Below are 19,003 nucleotides of genomic sequence, written 5' to 3' on the forward strand. Positions count from 1 at the left end.
CAACCACACGCCACTTACACACCAGAATCCCGGAACACTTGGGGATCTCTCCTTTGATCGGAAAACGCTATACTAACCCATTAATGTCAAGTATTCTTTCTCATAGTAATTCTTGTTAACTAACTTATTAGTCTGAAGATGTCTTGACTCAAGACCAAACGTCGATATTTTAATAACTTTCAAAAAACCAAATTATTTATGACAATGTTCAAAATTATTTGTTGGGCTCTAATATTTATATTGAGAATCCGTTTCCCGCCTGGCACTTCAGTTAGCTTTTATATTATACTCAATGTATTCGTTTTGTGATGTGGTCATTAATGCTAAAAAGTGAAGTAAAAACTTAGTATGTGCAACAGTTTAATTTATTAATATTTTTAGTAACTGTATACTCGTGAAAAAATATAATTTTGTATTGTAAGGACATTTTTACTACCCCATAATTAGCGATGACTTTGTTTATAATCCTCGACAATTATGAAATAGTACAATTACTTTCAATAAAACTGATTTCATTGCTTACAAAAAGCGATATTACTGATAAATTGTTTTTAAATAACCGAGCTTCTTCTTTGATAATATAATTTAGTGCAAATAATTGTGCTACGGATAAATTAGACAAATTAGCTGTAATAATATAAAATCAGAAACTGTAACATGTTTGTTTTTCATTTGTCAATTAATTGTTTAAAATCAGGTTAAGTGCCAAAAGTACTGGCCAAGTAATGAAGCTGAATTATTTGGTTCTATATCTGTTAATCTAATTGAAGAATGGGAGCTTACTGACTACACTATTAGAAAATTTCAAATTCAACAGGTAAATACAATCCTTTACTAATTTTTTTTTAAGTCCAAAACTACTTTTTCCAACCCAACCAGGCATGTATATCAAAAAGGTATACAAGTTCATTTAACACATTCGTAGAAATACAATGCAGAACTTCTGCAGCAAGTTACACAGTTTCACTACACAGCATGGCCAGATCATGGAGTGTCAGTTCATCCGTCTCGTCTACTTGCATTCATAAAGCGAATAAGAAATCATTGCCACATCACAAATGGAAAGATCCTTGTGCATTGCAGGTAAGTTGTAGGCCTGAAAATTGAGCACAAAGTACTTAAAAAATAAGCAGCAATCATAAATTTAACATTTTAAGCTTTGAATTTAGCACATTTGCATCTACAATCTTACGCATTTTCATTGCAGTTTTTGTATTCTACAAAAAAGGTCGAAAAGGAACGGCGAACAAAACTGTCGTTTAAACCAAGTATTATATGTAAAACGTAACATTTTAGGAGTGCTGCGTCCCTATTGGTATCCCAAACGTACTGTATTCTACCGTACCTCGAGTAACTTTTATCCATTTAGGGAGGCTCTTTTTAAAATTTTAATCTTAAGACAAGCGAATCCGCAATTAGATTAAAATAGCTCTTATCAACGTAGTATAATTTTGCAACTAATGCTTGCAATGAGAGACTTAGAAATTATTGTGTTCTCATTTGTCCTTTCTTTAAATTTTATTTTTTATTTGTTTTTTTCCTCATGTGAGTATTGATGTTGTCTAGATGTAAATGAGTTGTCTGGCAAGTAGCCCAGTAGACAATTCTTTCAAAGGTTAAAGTAGATCTCTTCGAAAATCAAAATAATGATTAAAGAAGATTAAATTCATAGTAGCCTGCAAAAATATTAGCAAGAAGTGGTCCAAGTGGCAAACATTTCTCCACATGATCTATTTGTTTATACATGGTGTCACCAAAGCCAATTTCCACACCTTTTGTGGCAGCTAGTATTAGTTTTCTAAAAGCATTCTGAAACATGTTCGGCTGGGTGATTTCCGACCGAAAAAGATAATCAGCACAAATTTCAATGGTTTCTTCTAAAGGCACGTTAGTGAAAACGCTAGTTGTATCAAAAGAACACATCGTTAGATCTGGAAACATGAAAAGATTTAACTGTTTAAGTTCATTCGTAAAAGTGAAAGAGCTTTTACAGCGTATGTTGAGAACCTCTATAAATACCGCTGACAATTTTTTTAGCTAACTCATGATGACCTGAATTAATCGTGGCTAGAATTGGTCGCAGTGGAGAGTCAGATTTGTAGATTTTAGACGAATCATACTTACGTGGTCTTCGGCGTACGTTGGTTGGACTAAATTATAAAAAATTTCACCCAAGTGGTTTGATTTTTCAAGTTTTCAGAAGTGCTTGCAATCTCCTTTCTAATATAGAGGTTTTGTTGCAATCTGGAAGAATTTGTTGCTGTCATTCAAAATGTTCAGAATTTTACTTTTATAGTCCTCTCTATCTAGAATCACTACACTAGAGCCTTATCTGCTTTAAAAATAACAATGTTCTTATCCTTTTATAATTTAGAAAGGGTTATCATGTGCTTTTTCGTAAGAAGAAATTCTTTAGAGTTAATCTTACACTTAGAATAAGCGTGTGCAAGACTTGATACTCATAAAGTTCGGCATTGCTTCGCTAATATGTGGCTGAAATTTTCTTAACTGCCACCAAAACATTTTAAACTCGGAAAATATTTCTTACGTCTAAACTACACTATTGTGTGTACAGGAATACAATGACGTAGTAACAAATACGGCTAACCTGACGTTTACTCCTCATTTGACTCTGAAGATGACTACCGCTAAGGTTGTCGAAACGTTAGTCAACAACAGCAAAAACAGTCCTTCTCAGGACTATACCAACCTGGACGATCTACATTTACAAACATGTAACGATACTCCCGGGTTCAAACCATTTACTTTACTACTCAATTGTGTTATGACCATTAGACTAAATAATCATCTAGATAATACTGCGAGATAAAGTCACACATATTAGCCATCATAAACGAACCTTCTTCCAGCCGAGCCTGAAACGACTAGAATTAGTTAAATTGTTGTCTTCGAAATTTGGCGGGAAGTATCATTTTATTTTTATTCAGTTTAATAGTTCATTGTTTACAACGAACCATTAGACATAATCATTCATGCTTTTCCTGTCTTTATATTACCTTGTTTGGCATTGGCCTTTAAAATACGTAGCAATTGTAAAATTATAAGACATGAAATCTGTCTGCTCTATAAATTTTACTTTCCCATTGTAACTTGGTAACCGCACAAACTAATGCTGCTTTAAATGATTTTATTATCCCAAGCCAAGTGAACTTTCAATGTTTTTGTTTATTACTTTTAGCTTCACCCGTCTGATTTGTTTTTAAATAACATCTGCTTTAAGGAGAAATCAGTCGGACAGGACTGGATAATATATTAATATTCGCCATCTTCCTGATAAGCGTTTTGTTTTGTTCCTGCTGAGACCACCTCTACAAATGACATAACTTGCTTGCACAGTTTATATAAGACACTAAGCGAAAGAAAACATTCGATATGATATTTTTGGCAAAATTCAAAATATTTCTTACATTCGATACCATGCAGCTCATGCCAGCAAGGTCTGGGAAATTCCGTTGCATGGCAAAAAAATTCATCTTACAATATATTTTCGCCATTTAGCGCTGGTGCTGGTCGAACTGGCGCATTTATTGCATTGGATATTTTGCTTGACCAAATGAAAATTGAAGGCATTGTGGACGTCTATAAAGTTGTTTCAAAAATTAGAAAACAGAGGTGTTCTATGGTTCAAACTGAGGTGCGCCAAGCATGTTGTTAAGAATCTTTTAAAGTTGCGGGATCATATGTGTGATATTTTATTGTTAAAATATTTTTTCTAACTCTTCAGCAGGGACTGAGTTTAATTGCTCTAATGAGCTTAATTTTCACTTTGTTTGACTTCAAAATAACAGGGATAACAGGTCCTCGGGATACTTAAAAATGTTCCTTCACAGAGCACAACTAACCTTCTTTATGATCTCATAGGCGCAGTATAACCTTATTTACAACGTTCTTCTCGAGCACTCTATTGGTGGAAACTCTGAAATACAAGTACAAGACTATTTAGAGACTCTGAATTCGTTGGAACAGGAAGATCATGTGAATTTCCTCTTTGAAGAATTTAAGGTAAAAGCACCTGACACCTATATATTTTGTCGCTATACTTTTCGGAAAAAGGCACTTTAGACTTCTTGATAAGTTTACATCATTTATCATAGTACATGCAGAGTCACCGTTAAGCCAAATTTATTTATTTTTCAAAAATTTCTATTGCTGTTTGTTACTAGCTAATATCGGTATTTCGCTTCAGTCGCATTATTTCTTTCTGCCTATCACCCAATTCATCATTTATATTTAACCAATTCGCACAAAACTTTAAAATCAATAAAAATGACACTCACTTCCCATCTTTTTCGATAATTGGGAGTTACTTGCGTAAACACTTTGACTATGGACCTTCTCACTTAGCGCACTTTGATTGGCTAAAAAACATTTTTGCTGGTATTTTATTTTCTCAAATTAAAGAAGGTATTCTGGCAGAATATCCTGAGAGCTGGGATAAAGACACTTATGTCAGGAAAATTGATGTTCAGTTCAATTGCATGAAGAGTATGTATAGTCTTTTTTGTGCTCGCTTTCTCCCGTTTACTTTGGAGAGTTTCTGTACATTGAATGTCTACAGAACATTTGCAAACTTGTGAGAAAACAAAGCACCAGTTAGACTTCTGGCATAATCTAAAAATTTCTGTGAAAGGATAAGAACATCGGTTTTGTTGACTTCATAATTTGCAAAGAGTTCATCAATTTAGTGACATGTAATAATCCCAAGCGGCTTGAGCAGTTATTGGACCTTTTTAATTCTTACGATTATTGCTACTTTCTTTCTCAAAGTTCATGCGTGATGGGTGTGGTAGTCTTTCAGAGTTACTGTTGTAACCTATATGAGTTGCTGTTTTAAGTTCATCTTGTTGCAACTGTAAACTAATACTTGTCAATGCCTTTCTCAATATTTTTTAGTTCAGGACGACTTCTGCTTATCATCACCTTTCCTCTTGTAGTTTATGTCATCATTTTGTGCTTTTCATGGTAAATGAAAGGATTACTTTTTTTGACTTTTCGCGCACATGTACAAACTCTTCCATCTTTTTTCCGATATTGCTTTGCGCAGTTGAACAGATCTTGCTTAACCTTATCTGTTGTGACAACTTTCTCCTTACCAATAGATAAGAAATTGGTATAATCGTCGACTTTAGTTGCTGGATGTTGTTTATCTTTGCTTTTTAAAACAGCTTTAGAAAGGCAGTGATGGAGGATCGTTTCCTTTGATAAATTCTAGCCACATTTTAAGCTTCTCAAATTAACTTTGCAAGTTCCGGAGCAAAACGGAAGACCTTGTCACGAGCCTTATGATCCCTATTAAACTTCGAGAGACTTACATAGAGACTTTAAAGGCCGAGAGAAACTATCGCTGTGGCTAAGTCGTTAAAACGTAGCGACATAACGACATAGTGATGTAAAGACACACTGTCACTGATGATACAAGTGAAGCGATGGCCTTTATGACCTAAAATATGGTTTTGGTGGTTTGTCTCAAACATGGCGACTAACGAAGCACTGCGCGCACTGCTTCATTAGCTAAAATTTTAAACTAATTAGAGGAAGAAGAGACTAAAAACTATTTATTAGAGCTTCTTCGAAAGACACCATTTTCAATTTTGTCTCTGCGACACAGCGATTCCATGTGCTCCAGCGAATTCGCTGGCGGTGTTGAAAGAATACGGCGACAAGGCTTAATAACCTAGCAAACATGTCGCTGACTGGTATCGACCTATCAACAGGTGTGATATGAAGGTGTGATATGCCCTAATGCACAGAACGATGCTTAACTGTAAATACAACTGACATTTACATAATACTTTACGCATACAACTGACATTCAATATAGTACAGATGTATGCCACCATCGTAAATAAACGCACCAATAGCTATCAATTGTGCCATACCAATGTTAAGTTCACCTAATGGGCTAAATGCAGAACAAGAAAAAGTCATATTGAATTTATACCTCATTTTACAAAGAATTATAAGGCAGGTTTACTTTATACCTGGACTCATTTTTATATGATTTATTTCACGTCAGCCCATTTGCAAATGATGTGCTGCCAATGTCCAATCTGATGAATGTCTTGTGATTTTCGACCAACCATTGTAGTGTTGATGCTTTGTGCTTGCTTGAATCAACATTATTAATTATTTAAAAAAACATTTATTTTGTAAAAAGTCTAGTGGTAGATACACCCTGTTTTTCTCTCTAATGTGATTAATGACTGGTTTTTCTATTTGCGCCTCTACTCTAAGAAACCTTTTATATTCAACACTCATCCCAAAACCATGAAGCATAGTAATATTTTTTTATTTCGACTCACTTAACAAAGAGCGAGAACATCTGCCAACTTTTGATGCATCTCCTTTATAGATTGATTTCTTGATTATTTCACGGTCTGTTAGACATGTGCCTACAACTTATTGGGCTAAATTAATTGCTCGCTTGTAAATAATATGTGATTTTGCACCAGGATGAACTGACTACTTGATCCTTCAATAACCTAACAGTGTTAGAGCTCACTGTCTGGCGCATGGCTTCATTTTCTTGTTTTCTTGACGCGTACTCTTAAGGATTTGTAAGCCTTTGTAGGCCATCGAAATTTAACGCGGTATATTTTACACTCTATATTGACTGCTACTAGATTTGTCTTGGAAAGAATGATTTTCTATCATGACTTTCGTTGCTGGTTATTGGTGACTACTTTTTAACACAATAGATAACTAGGATGTAACATAAAATCTTTAAATTTACTTGTTTCCACCATAAAAACCCGCAGTTTTTTAGAATTTCACCTTAAAAATAAAAACTCAATTAAAAATTTTACATCTTTCTGAATTGATTGATGCCATTTTGACTAGGCTATTACGTAGTACCTGATGTAGGATACGACATAAAATGCAGATTCTGCAGTTTTACCATAATATTTAAATTCGAAAGCTGCATTTGTCAAAGCTCTGTTTTCGGTAACTATTTTTAATGACTAAAAATAGCAAGAATAATATTCTATTAGTTGCAGCATTTGAATTATTTTCTGTGCTAAAACTTTCATGCATCTTTACAGAACTTGAATGAGTTATCTGTTAATGAAAAGGAGACCTGTGTCAATGGTTTGATGCCAGAAAATGCGAAAAGAATCGATATAATTTGATTTTACCTTGTAAGTGATTACATATTTATAGCTGTGCTGCAAGATATAATTATTGATAAAAACTTGATGTATTTTATAGATGATAGTGATAGGGTAAAGCTCTGGCCTTATCCAAACGAAAAGGATCAGACTACATCAATGCTTCATTTATTGACGTCAGTTCTCTTACTTAAACTCTAAATTTTATTTTTTTTACATCTTTCACGTTGACATCAAACATCATATCTCAGTACAAACAATTAAAACTTATACTGTGATGCAATCAGATAAATAAAGAAAAACAGTGCATTTATGCAGTGTAGCAACTGCAAGCTATGCACAATTAACAAAGCAAATGCATTTCGTCTTACGGAATGACGTTTTGCCAGAGTACGTGCTTATGGAGCGTAATGCTATTGTATTTCTGACACATGTCGGGATTTCCTCTCATTCTTTTAGTGTACAAAGCACACTGTTCTTTGACAATCTCAGTCTGGTGATTAATACTTGAATGTTTTGTCCTAATTTTAGGGTTACAGAAATAACGAAAAATTTATAGCTACACAATCACCATTGAAGGAGTCTGCAGAAGATTTTTGGCGAATGATATGGGAATACGAATGCTACGTTATGGTCTCGTTGCTGCATGAAAGTGAAAATGAAGAGGTCAGACAGCATTTTGTTCATGACCTCAAATCAAAATAAGTATTGATCGCAATTTTAAAAATATCTCTTACTATTATTGAATGGTTTAATGACACTTACACTTTGTCTAAAAGTTAACTTTTATATGTATTTTTCAGTTTCTGAAATATTGGCCTGTACATGACGAAGAATTTATTGTATTTGGACTGTTGATGATAGAGGTGCATTCCAAGGAAATTTTCGATTCATATGTTCAAAGAAGTCTTAAATGCACAAATACAAAGGTATTTTTAAAAGTTGCCTGACAGCCATTACTCAATATTCTATTCATTTAATTGTGCGTTTTCCATGAAGGTATGTACTTCGTGTACTACTTTTCAAAACTCTCCCTTTCAAAGTGAGGATCGGATATAAAGGGAAGTATGTGAGTAGATGTACAATAAAAAGTTAATTTAATCTCATAATAATTAACACGGTTTTGAAGGTGGCTCTTTTAAGTGGCTATATCTGTAGATTGATTTATAAAATGAAGCTTGTCGCGCATGATGAAATTTGCAGCCAAATCAGGTGTTGTGCGCTTTAGATACCATCCTTTAAACAGACCAGGTTGTTTGAATTAAATTTACTTACAGACAATCAGGTATTTCCATTTCCAAAGTACTTTAAAAGTTTTTTTAAGAAAAATCATTTACATCTCTGAAATTTCTACTGAAAGCTTCCAAAAGAAGAATAAAGATAAGATTGTTTCAAAACAATGGAAAACGTACCGGATTTAGGGAACTGCTTATTTGGACACTACATGTTATTTTACATGATTATACGTTCATTATTTGTGTTTAACTTTATCCATGCTCAGAAAACTATTTACCCATGTTTCATCAATTTTGTATGAGTTATAAAATTGCTTCAGAACCATTTTTTTGTAAAGAGACCTCCCAACGCAATAACCATAATAAAATCAGTGAATATTAACAAAATGGCGATAAAGTGAATCAGGGTATATTCAGTGCTCTTTGCATTTTTGTTAGACTATATCTCTGAGAGATGCATGGCATCCGAAGTTTAATGCATTTTCCAAAGGTAGTATAGACAAAAGACTGAAATTGTAAATCTTTATCTGTGGATTTAATTTACCTTGACCATGGTCATCAAAACAATCCCAGATCTAGAAAACTGGTGTGCTCACAGTCTTCCCTTGATTTTATCAAAAAACCCCATATTATTATCATGCATAGAGATATAGAAATAAACTGACAACATTAGAAATGTAATAAATATGTACAAAATCATTATACATCTTTGTAAAGAAATTTTTGAGTATAAGTCAATTAGATTGAAATTCGCTGAGGAATGCTTTTTGCCAAGTTTTAACTTTCATTTAATGAAACGTTGGTGCATTAACTGTTTTACTTATCTTCATGACTTATTCAAGATGATATTGATTTATTCAAGATGACATTGATTTATTCACGATGACAGAAGAATTTCTTAAACGAGTAAGCTTGGTCAAAAATTGTATACTGGTGTTTTCACGAATTCATATTTTTCTATTATACATAAGATTTTAGAAGAGCAGCTCAAAAGACAACATGTTTGAAAAATTTTTAATACCACATTTATATGTGTTATATATCTCTATCTTATTCGGCGAAAGCAAAATTGAAGGCTTTTCGGAACAACTATTGACAAAAAAAGCAGCTGCCATGCAATGGCTCTGCCAGGAGAAATCTCATCAAGAGGATAAATTGATTGTTAAAGTTGTAGGAGTTTTTGGCCCTTTATTTTGATACCAGGCTGTCTGTCTTAAATTTTAGTATGTTGAAATATACAAACAAAAAATTATTTTGAATTTTTTCATTTATATATTGTTATTGCAATTTAGTATTTCTAATTGTTATATGAACTGAAAATTATTGCATTCTGCTTGATACCGAATCACTTCTCACATACCTCCAGTGGCGTGGTGGCATAGTTTTACTGCGGTGGCCAACACAAATTTTGCGCCCTTTCACCTTTTCTTATAGCTATTTTCAAGTATTTTAGTTATTTTTATTTTATAAAACACAAACATGAATCTTCATAAAAAAGAAAGTAACTTAAAAACTAAGTATCATCAAGCAATTATATGTCTGTTACGTTATTTGTTTTTTATAGAAAAATATATTTATATTAATGCCTTTGCAAGCGTTGGGGAGGTTTTCCCAAGTAAAGTTATGATTCTATCTTTGTTGATAGAAAGGAGAGTTTCCCTTTCAACTTCCATTAAAAGCAATGATTCCAGGCGTTCCTGTACCATCGTAGATCGAATCCTCGTTTTTACTCTCTTCAGCGAAGAAAAAGAACGTTCAGCAGTTGCTGAGCTAATGAGTATTGCCACTGCAAGTGAATAAACTTTGCAAAATGTTGGGTATGCGTTGACTAAATGATACTTTGGAAAACAAAGCAGCTTCAAGACATCTAAGAATGACGGAGTTTTAGCCTTCTCGGTAATTGACGCATTATTCGAAAGCTTATGTCAGTATCAGAAAGATTTTCATCATCATCATCACCATTACCATCATCCATAGTTTCAAAGTTCCGCTCATTATGATTATGGTCACTTTGAGTTGTAAACTGAGAACAGTGAAATTTCTTAAATGTTTCTGCAAAGCTTAACAGATCAGTAGCGCATCTTTGGGAATCTATCTTATACACATCACAAAAGGCTTTCACTGCAGATTGAAGATCGTGAGGTGTGTCTTGTACTTGCTCGAGAGCTCGTCAAATTGATTAGGTACGAATAAATCAAATGATTTCCTTAGTGGTCGATTCTTTTCAAAACGATTCTTCATTGAAGATTGAATGGAGTCTAGCACTTTATAAAATGTGTCTCGCCTCCATTGTGCTTTTGGTGAATCTGCCAAATCATCTCAGGCTTGTTCTCCGTCCATCGGTCGTCGACGACGAGGTCGTGTAGACCTCCATTCGATATCTAACGCAAAAGAATCGGACATTTCAATGATTTTTCTGGTTTGTTACGTATGATTTGAATTCTAGAAATTGAGCTATCAACCATATCCACTGCTTTTCCAAAGTCAGCATTTACGCTCAGTAGATATCGACTTAAATGTCCAGTAATTCCAAAAATTTCTTGGAAAAGACAGGCAGTCGCAACAAATTACTTTGTCTGAAAAGCTGCTTGCAATTCATTTGCTGTTGCTCGCTGACTTTCAGTGAACGATCTTTCCTCAGCCACTTTTTGGAGCACTTGCATGATGCACTCGAAACTCAAAAGAAGTACGTTTAGACAAAATTCTCTTGCATTCCATCGAACTGTATTAAGACGTTTAATTGAAAAAAATTTGAGGTTTTCATTCTTTTGAACCAATTGAAACAATTCGTGTACTTTATGAGAATTATTAAAGAGAACGTGCCGTTTTTCGAGAGAGTCAAAAAGAGTAATGACATGAATAGCAACACAAGTTTAATCGGACAAGACAAGATTTAGCGTATGCACATAGCAGTGAACAAATATGATGTGGTTTCCGATTTTCTCTTTTACAATTGCCTGCAAACCATTATAACATCCGCTCATACTGGATGCTCCGTCATACGTTTGGGCAACAAGCTTTTCAAATGAAACTCCATGCAATTGTAATATTGTTGTAATAGCAGTGTATAGATCATGTGCTGTTCTTCCAATTGCTTTTTGGCATGACAAAACGTGTTCAGAACACTCGCCAGTTTCATTAACAAGCCTTACGCATATACTCAATTGCTCTGTATGAGTTATATCGGGTGTTGTATCAGCAATCAATGCCCATGCTTTGCAGTTGCGTATTTTTTGTACAATTACAGAAGATATTTCTTTACCAATGATATTGATTAACTTATTTTGAATATCGTTGCTCAAAAACGTTAGCCATGAGCCACGTTCTTTGATTCCTTTTCCATCAGTTTTACCACCATCCTTTGTTGATTGCTTCACTTGGTGATCACGAACTTTCTCAAGATGCTCATTGATTGATTGATCGTACTCTGACAATAATTTAAGCGTTTCCAAAAAGTTTCCTGTATTCAATTCAGCGCCCCCCAAAATCAACAGCTAGGGGGGCCCTGGCCCCCCTGGCCCCCCTGCCACCACGCCACTGCATACCTCTTGCAACTGTGTTGTTAATGTTCTCTAAATCAGCAACTTCTATACATATCTGGCTTTTGTTTTTCTCTACCATAAAGTTGTGTACACAACAAGTCGCTAAAATAATAAAAATCCCTTTATCTGTTGAAAGTTTTATGGTTGGCGAAATAACTCTTCGGCGATGTACAAAGATCCAAGTAACATTTTCTACCACGCGACAAGCTCGTGATGGCCTATGGGTAAAAATCTGTTTGGTCTTTTGAAAATGTTGATGACGATTTGTTTTCATAGTTTGCATTGTTAACGGAAATGCATCATTACCAACTATGTTGTGTTGAGTTTCTTTTGCTACGTTTGGCATTTTTCGTGGTTATGGGAGGTCCAGTTAATTATATGCCATCGCTGTCTTATGGGATGAATCCATAAACAAACCAGCGCCCCAAACTCATACCGCTGCACCAGCATCAACATGATTAAATTCTAGTTGAATCAACTAATGATAGTTAAAGAACAAAGGTTGTTGCTCGCCAATATGTTTTGCCGTCTATTGCGCATGCCAAAAGGCATCATGGATAGGTCCATTTGTTTGAAATACATGAAGAAACTGTCTAACAATTCTGTTTTTTTCAATGTAGCAAAAATACGAATAAAACGAGTTTCAGCATTATAATTATTTTTTTGCACGGGAATCAAGCGTAAACCTTACTACTAAAATAAATATGGGATAATGAAGATGTTGAAGAGGCGATTGCAAGTGGCACAATTATAGCTAACGTGTAAAAACGTGTAATTTAGCTCAACATGAAGTCAAAACATTTGTTTCAAATGCAGCTGGTCATTTGTTTCCAGAAGTGCCTACCTCACGAAATAAGGTGTTAGCTAATAGAAAGAGCTTTTGTTGATTGCGTTCTTCCCATTCCGTTATTATGTGCCTTAACAAGTAATAAAATCAGTAACTTATTAACTAATGGCAGCCAGAATCTATGATTTAGAAAACATTGACCATGAATTATCTTATATTCACGTCAGAGAGTTGCTCGAAAATTCAGAGTGAGCAAAGTTTGTTGGTAGGCAAATGGCCGAATAGCCAAGATTATCATTTCTCCTTAATGATGACTTTATATAATTAATAATTACAAATGCTCTTACATTAATGCGATATGTATACGTTTAAACACATGGTATATTACGCATGCAGACGCCCGAACAATATGCTCTCATATCCATTCTACACCACGTCATGTCATGTGAGTTCGTATGATAACATCAACACTATTTTAGGTGGTAGATAAATCTATGCTAAATTATGTAATATAAATGGTTTATATGTTTGTAAATGATGATCGTCCAGGTTAATAAAGTCCTGAGAAGGACTGTTTTTGTTGTTGTTGACTGACGTTTCGACAACCTTAGCGGTAGTCATCTTCAGAGTCAAATGAGGAGTAAACGTCAGGTTAGCCGTATTTGTTATCTGGTTCTTACGTCATTGTATTGTGTGTACAGGAAATGTTTACTGTCATTGTAGATTAGTGTGAAGTGAAATATTTTATTTTTAGTTGTGATGTGTGATTTAGGTGTGACGTATTTAGTTGTAATGTGTGGGTGTCAATTGTGTATTGTCATTGTGAATTAGTTTGAAGTGTAGTGTTTTTAGTTGATCGTTTGTTTGTATTGTGAATAAGTCGTTTGTAAGGTGCCGGTAATTGCTGTGATCTGTTCAGGGGGGTTTGTTCCAAGTTGGTATACCATTTCTAATGTAAGCCGTTGTCTATAGTCAGTACTGTAAGTGATGCATTTTGCCGAGTCCCAGTCAATGTTGTGCTTTGTGATTCGGTGATGTTCGGCAATGTGATTAGTTTTGTCTTGTTTCTTAGTAGCTCGTTTGTGCTCAGTAAGTCTTATGTTTAAGCTCCTGCCAGTTTCTCCGATATAGGAGGCGTGGCAGTCGGAGCAGTTTATTTTGTAAACTGCACCTTGTCGTTCGTTGGGTTGTTCTTTGTCCTTTATGTTCGTTAGTACTTGTCGTAACGTTGTGATTGGTTTATGTGCGACACGTATGTTGTATGGTCGTAAGATACGCGAGATAGTCTCAGACGTACCTTTGATGTAATGTATCGTTGCTGTTGTCACTGAGTTGTTCGTTTCGTTGGGTTCGCTGTGTTTGTAAGTGTTGCGTTTGATAAACTCAGAGTTATAGTTATTTTTGTCAAAAACACGTTTGAGATAGTTGTTTTCGTTTTGTAGAGCGTCCGGTGAATCACATATGATTTGTGCACGTCTTGTTAATGTTCTGATTGTGGTGGCTTTGTGTGATGTAGAGTTGTAAGATGATTGGTCTAGTAGTCGGTCAGTATGTGTTGGCTGGCGATAAACTGTTGTTCCTAGTTCTTGATTGTCATGTTTTACCAAACAGTCGAGAAAAGGAAGAGTTCCGTTTTCTTCGACATCTTTGGTAAATTGTATGTGGCTGTTCTGTTTGTTAATGTGAGTATGAAAATCATTAATGTCGTCTGCATGTAGTGCTGTGATTGTGTCATCTACGTAGCGAAACCAAAAAGGTAGTGCATGTTTGTAAGTCGTGAGCGCCCGTTCCTCTATAGATTGCATTACAATTTCAGCAACTACTACAGAAACGGGCGAGCCCATTGCCGTCCCATGTAATTGTTTGTAGTGTGCTCCTTTGTATTGGAAGTAAGTCGAGGTGAGGCAGAGCTCCAGTAACTCCATAATGTCTTCTGTCGGTAATGGCAGTACGTCCGTGGTGTTTGTAATGAGGGTTTTTGTACAAGTAAGTGCCAGATTAAGTGGAATACTGGTGAACAGTGATTTCACATCAAAAGACAATAGTATACACATCGTAAGAACCAGATAACAAATACGGCTAACCTGACGTTTACTCCTCATTTGACTCTGAAGATGACTACCGCTAAGGTTGTCGAAACGTCAGTCAACAACAACAAAAACAGTCCTTCTCAGGACTTTATTAACCTGGACGATCATCATTTACAAACATATAACGATACTCCCGGGTTCAAACCATTTACTTTATAAATGGTTTATCTTGGGTCCAAAAACGTATCTTTAAGCACTTTAAATTATCTCATTTTCTGTTTTCATCATCGTGTATAGCACTTGATATGTTTCCTGAACTGTTTCTGAGTTTGTCCTCTCACCGAGGCGGTATTCAAAGACCAACTTCTAAAGACCTGTCCTAGATTAAAAAATGAAAAGTAGAAATTGAGTCTTCACAATTTCATTGTGGTTTGCATTTCATTATTTAAATTTTCATCCATACAGACTTGTAGATAAAAAATGTAATGCGAAGAAAAGTCTTCGCATTGGCTACAAACATCTTGCCTTACAATAAAAGGTAAAACAGTTGCTAATGAAAGCAGCTTAATATAATCCACAAGTCTGCTTAAATATATCTTCAGTATTCAATTCAAAAGCAATATTTGCGCAAGCTCTCTACGTAGGCAGTCATGAAATTAAAGTTCTTTTAGCTGCTGACATAAGAAAAGAACCAAAAGAATCATTTCTTTGTCTTCTTCATCTGACGATAAAACAAAAATTCCATTCATAGCAGCCATTTTTTTGCAAAAAGCTCATTTTACAGCGCATGCATTTGAATAGCATGTCTGACGCTATACCTTTATACGCGCGCTCACTTGGGGGAAACAGTGATCGTCACTGATATTAATCAACATTTTAATACCTGGCAAAAATGACACGTGTACTGAAAAGCGCTCAAAAACACTACAGCACAGTGGAGGAATTAACTTGCTTACGCCAATTATGCTCGGCTCAGCTGATAGCTATATTGTGCGGCGAGCTTTACACAAGAATAAATTATGATACACTTGTCAATGAAACATCTTCCAATTTTAACATAATGAATTTATCATTATATCACACACATAACATCAGTAACTTCTTTTTCAATATATTTATAAAACCATTCTTGCTTATTTCATTATTATTATTATTACTTTTACAATAAACCAGATTTTTCAGAATTTTCAGGAAGTTATAAGAGAGTTATATTTACATACATTATTTTTAATTAAAATTACTTGTTCAAAATTTAATAATTTTATATTTAAGATAAATAAAAAAATATTAAATCATAATTATAAGTCGTTATTTGAATATTTGCTGGCATGCAGAGCTAATAAAGCTATTTTCGAATCTTTCATTCTTCACCTATAAGAAAACTTTTGTGACAAACAGAAATAATTTTAAAGATGGATTTCAAAATAGCAAATACATAGTGAACATTATAATAAAGTATTTCAGAAATCAACGTCTGCTAAAGGAGAACCTTCAAATATAACCTTCGTTATAAATATAGTAAATATAGCATGGTTTGGAGGTTCTCATTTAGCAGACGTTGACACCTGACGAATAGTCAGCCGAAATGCATAGTGTCTCTTTCTAGCTGTAAATAACGGTTCCTTTGAATTGTTGGGTTAGTGTTCTGGTTAAAACAGTTCTTTTAAGAACTATTACATTGTTATCATCACCATTCTCCATGGTATTTGCTATTTTGAAATCCATCTTTAAGTTTGTCACCACGACAAAGTCTCTGTTTCATTATTTAGGAAATAATTTTAAAAAATATGAAACTATATCGGCAAACTCAGCAAGAAAATATTCTGACAACATTCATCATAGGTCAGGTTGAGAGCTGCTAAGCTGCGATGTATGATTACATATTATATTAGCTAATAGCAGTTCAATTGAACTCTCCATTGGTTCACTTCAAAAAAGAGCAAGCCTAACTTACGGGGTGTAAATTAATTGCTCTCAGTAAGATTACTTATACTTTACTATACTGTTAATTTATGGTTATGTTTTATAATATTTGTAAATTAAGGCACTATGTCGTGTTTTAGAGCGGAGAAGTTCGCAAGATTTACCATATGCATTTTACGTCATGGTTTAAATGCAGCTTACCAGATAGTGGAGCATTGCTAAATTTCATCGAAGAAGTTGCGAAGATTGAAAAGCAAACAGGAATTGGGATGACTTTAGTGCATTGCAAGTAAGAATATTTTTTTATTAATGGACATTACCTTCCAATAGTGGCATATTTTCGACGCGTGGCAAATGACACTTAATTCTACAAGAAATAATGAAGTCGTCATTATCTGACTATTAGCACACTTTAAAATACTTCTCGACTATGAATCAGGTTAATTCATGTTTGCCCTTCAAAAATATGTATTTCACTATAGAAATATGATTGGCTGAAAAGCAGTGAAAATAAACAAGCTTCTTTTCTCTAAAAATGGCAGTGCTATGTGATGTGGAATATTGTTAGACGGGGGGTAGGGGTTAAGCAAAAAAATTAAGACACAAGAGTAAATACTTTTTCTGTTGAAAATTTTGTAAACGTTGCGCAACGCAAAATAGTTTCTGAAGCGATAGTCTTGAAGAAATCAGCAGGTAGACGGCGTTTCTCAAAATATTTCATAATGTCATAGTATGTTATCATTAGCAAGTAATCCTATTATAAAACGTGCATTTACAGAAAACATGCCTTCGCGAGCTTCAAAAATACTCGATTCAAACCAATAGGACAAATTTAGCAGTGCAATTAATTTAGCAAAATTAATTTCCCTGTTTTTACGTAGTGCCCAGATCTTTGTTGCTTCATACGTGGGACGTGTTGATAAAAGGGCAAATATTGGAAATAGGAAGCGAATAAGAGTTCCGAGATATAGTTTTTTTAATTTAATTAACGAGCACGTTGAGCACAACAGCTCGTCCTTCGGACGTGCGATATTTTGTTGCAGTCTTAAAACACATGTTTATTCATAATGGCACTTTTTTCATTTTATATTGAACACAGCAAATTTAATTCACATGCACGATTATGTTTAATAATAATAATGTGCACAAATGTGAGCATCCAGGCAACAAGTGTTCCGGAAGTGTGTTAAGAACAACTTATTTGATGAGATCACCAATGGCATCTATTTTTCTTTAAAAAGAGATTGACAAAACACACAACTATCTTGTTTAATGTTTATCGTTGAAAGTTGCAGTAAAATGTCTCGAACATACCAGCGCAAATTTTTCATGTGCGTAATATTATTATGTATACTTGTATAGCAATGGGATTGGGAGAACTGGTTGTTTCTGCACGATATACATCGCTATGGAAAGAATACGGATGGAAAACGCCGTCGATATTTTTAGCATCGTGCGAATCCTACGAACACAGAGGATGGGAATGGTAGAAACTATTGTGAGTTAACTGCATATATTAACGACAGCAAATGCTAACAAACGTGCAATGTAACATTCTCATTGATTTCAAGTTTCCTTTCTGCCAATATATGCTTGTTGACTTCTCTTTTTTTAACAGGATCAATACAGATTTTGCTACCGTGTGTTGGGTGAATATGTTGCCTTTGTAAACAGTCGGTAGTGATTGAAGCTAATGCCTTATTCATCTTGAGCAGTTTCCTTTCTCGAGTAAAAATCGGTACGCCAAACGAGTTTGCGGTATCCATGCAAACTCGCAATCGAGTTCATTCTTTTAATGCCAGATAAGAATACGTAATTCAAAATGGTAAGTTTGGAAAATTCTCGAAAAATCTGGAAAATTCACTTACTTCGAGGCCTTCACGTTTTAGTTCTTTTAGGAAAGAACTCCATTCTAAATAAAATGAAAGATCGCCTTGCACTACCAAACTACAAATAAAGTTCATTACAATAATTAATTAAGCAAAGTCTATACGGATCAATTCATACTAATGTTTTAAGAGCATAACCTGAAGCATAAGATTAAAATTATCATTAAATGTCTTGTGATAGATATTAAAAGGTTTTAATTTGTTCAAATTTTCCAGCCATGTAGACAAGCTGAATTGCGCTCAAACGGCACGTAGCTACAAAATTACTTATCTTTAACTAAAAACATATCTTAACATATTCTATATTAGACCAATGGCGTAGCTATATGAATCATTGAGAGGCCATTGTTCATATTTATTATATGGCAAGCGTCACTCCCGTCAAAACGACGCGCTATGATAGCTCATGCTACCCCGGAATATTTTGAACTTTAGAAGCTTGGAAATGCGATTTCTTGCGTTTTGAC

General features: G+C 34.5%; 1 protein-coding gene across 1 annotated transcript in view; it reads left to right on the top strand.

The window, feature by feature from the left end:
* The window catches only part of LOC124456355 (receptor-type tyrosine-protein phosphatase mu-like), a 63,130-nt gene extending 44,404 nt beyond the window's left edge, over positions 1-18,726 (top strand). The window contains exons 10-20 of the mRNA XM_047006823.1: positions 698-817; positions 926-1,083; positions 3,520-3,655; positions 3,883-4,023; positions 7,065-7,160; positions 7,231-7,306; positions 7,662-7,796; positions 7,934-8,059; positions 16,788-16,936; positions 18,010-18,145; positions 18,266-18,726. Coding sequence (XP_046862779.1) covers positions 698-817; positions 926-1,083; positions 3,520-3,655; positions 3,883-4,023; positions 7,065-7,151 — 642 coding nt within the window. The 3' untranslated portion in view covers positions 7,152-7,160; positions 7,231-7,306; positions 7,662-7,796; ... (2 more) ...; positions 18,010-18,145; positions 18,266-18,726. The remainder of the gene's footprint in view (positions 1-697; positions 818-925; positions 1,084-3,519; positions 3,656-3,882; positions 4,024-7,064; positions 7,161-7,230; positions 7,307-7,661; positions 7,797-7,933; positions 8,060-16,787; positions 16,937-18,009; positions 18,146-18,265) is intronic.
* The last annotated feature ends 277 nt before the right edge of the window (positions 18,727-19,003 follow it).

The sequence above is a fragment of the Xenia sp. Carnegie-2017 genome, unplaced genomic scaffold (genome assembly GCF_021976095.1).
Source record: "Xenia sp. Carnegie-2017 unplaced genomic scaffold, XeniaSp_v1 HiC_scaffold_45, whole genome shotgun sequence".
Taxonomy (NCBI): domain Eukaryota; kingdom Metazoa; phylum Cnidaria; class Anthozoa; order Malacalcyonacea; family Xeniidae; genus Xenia; species Xenia sp. Carnegie-2017.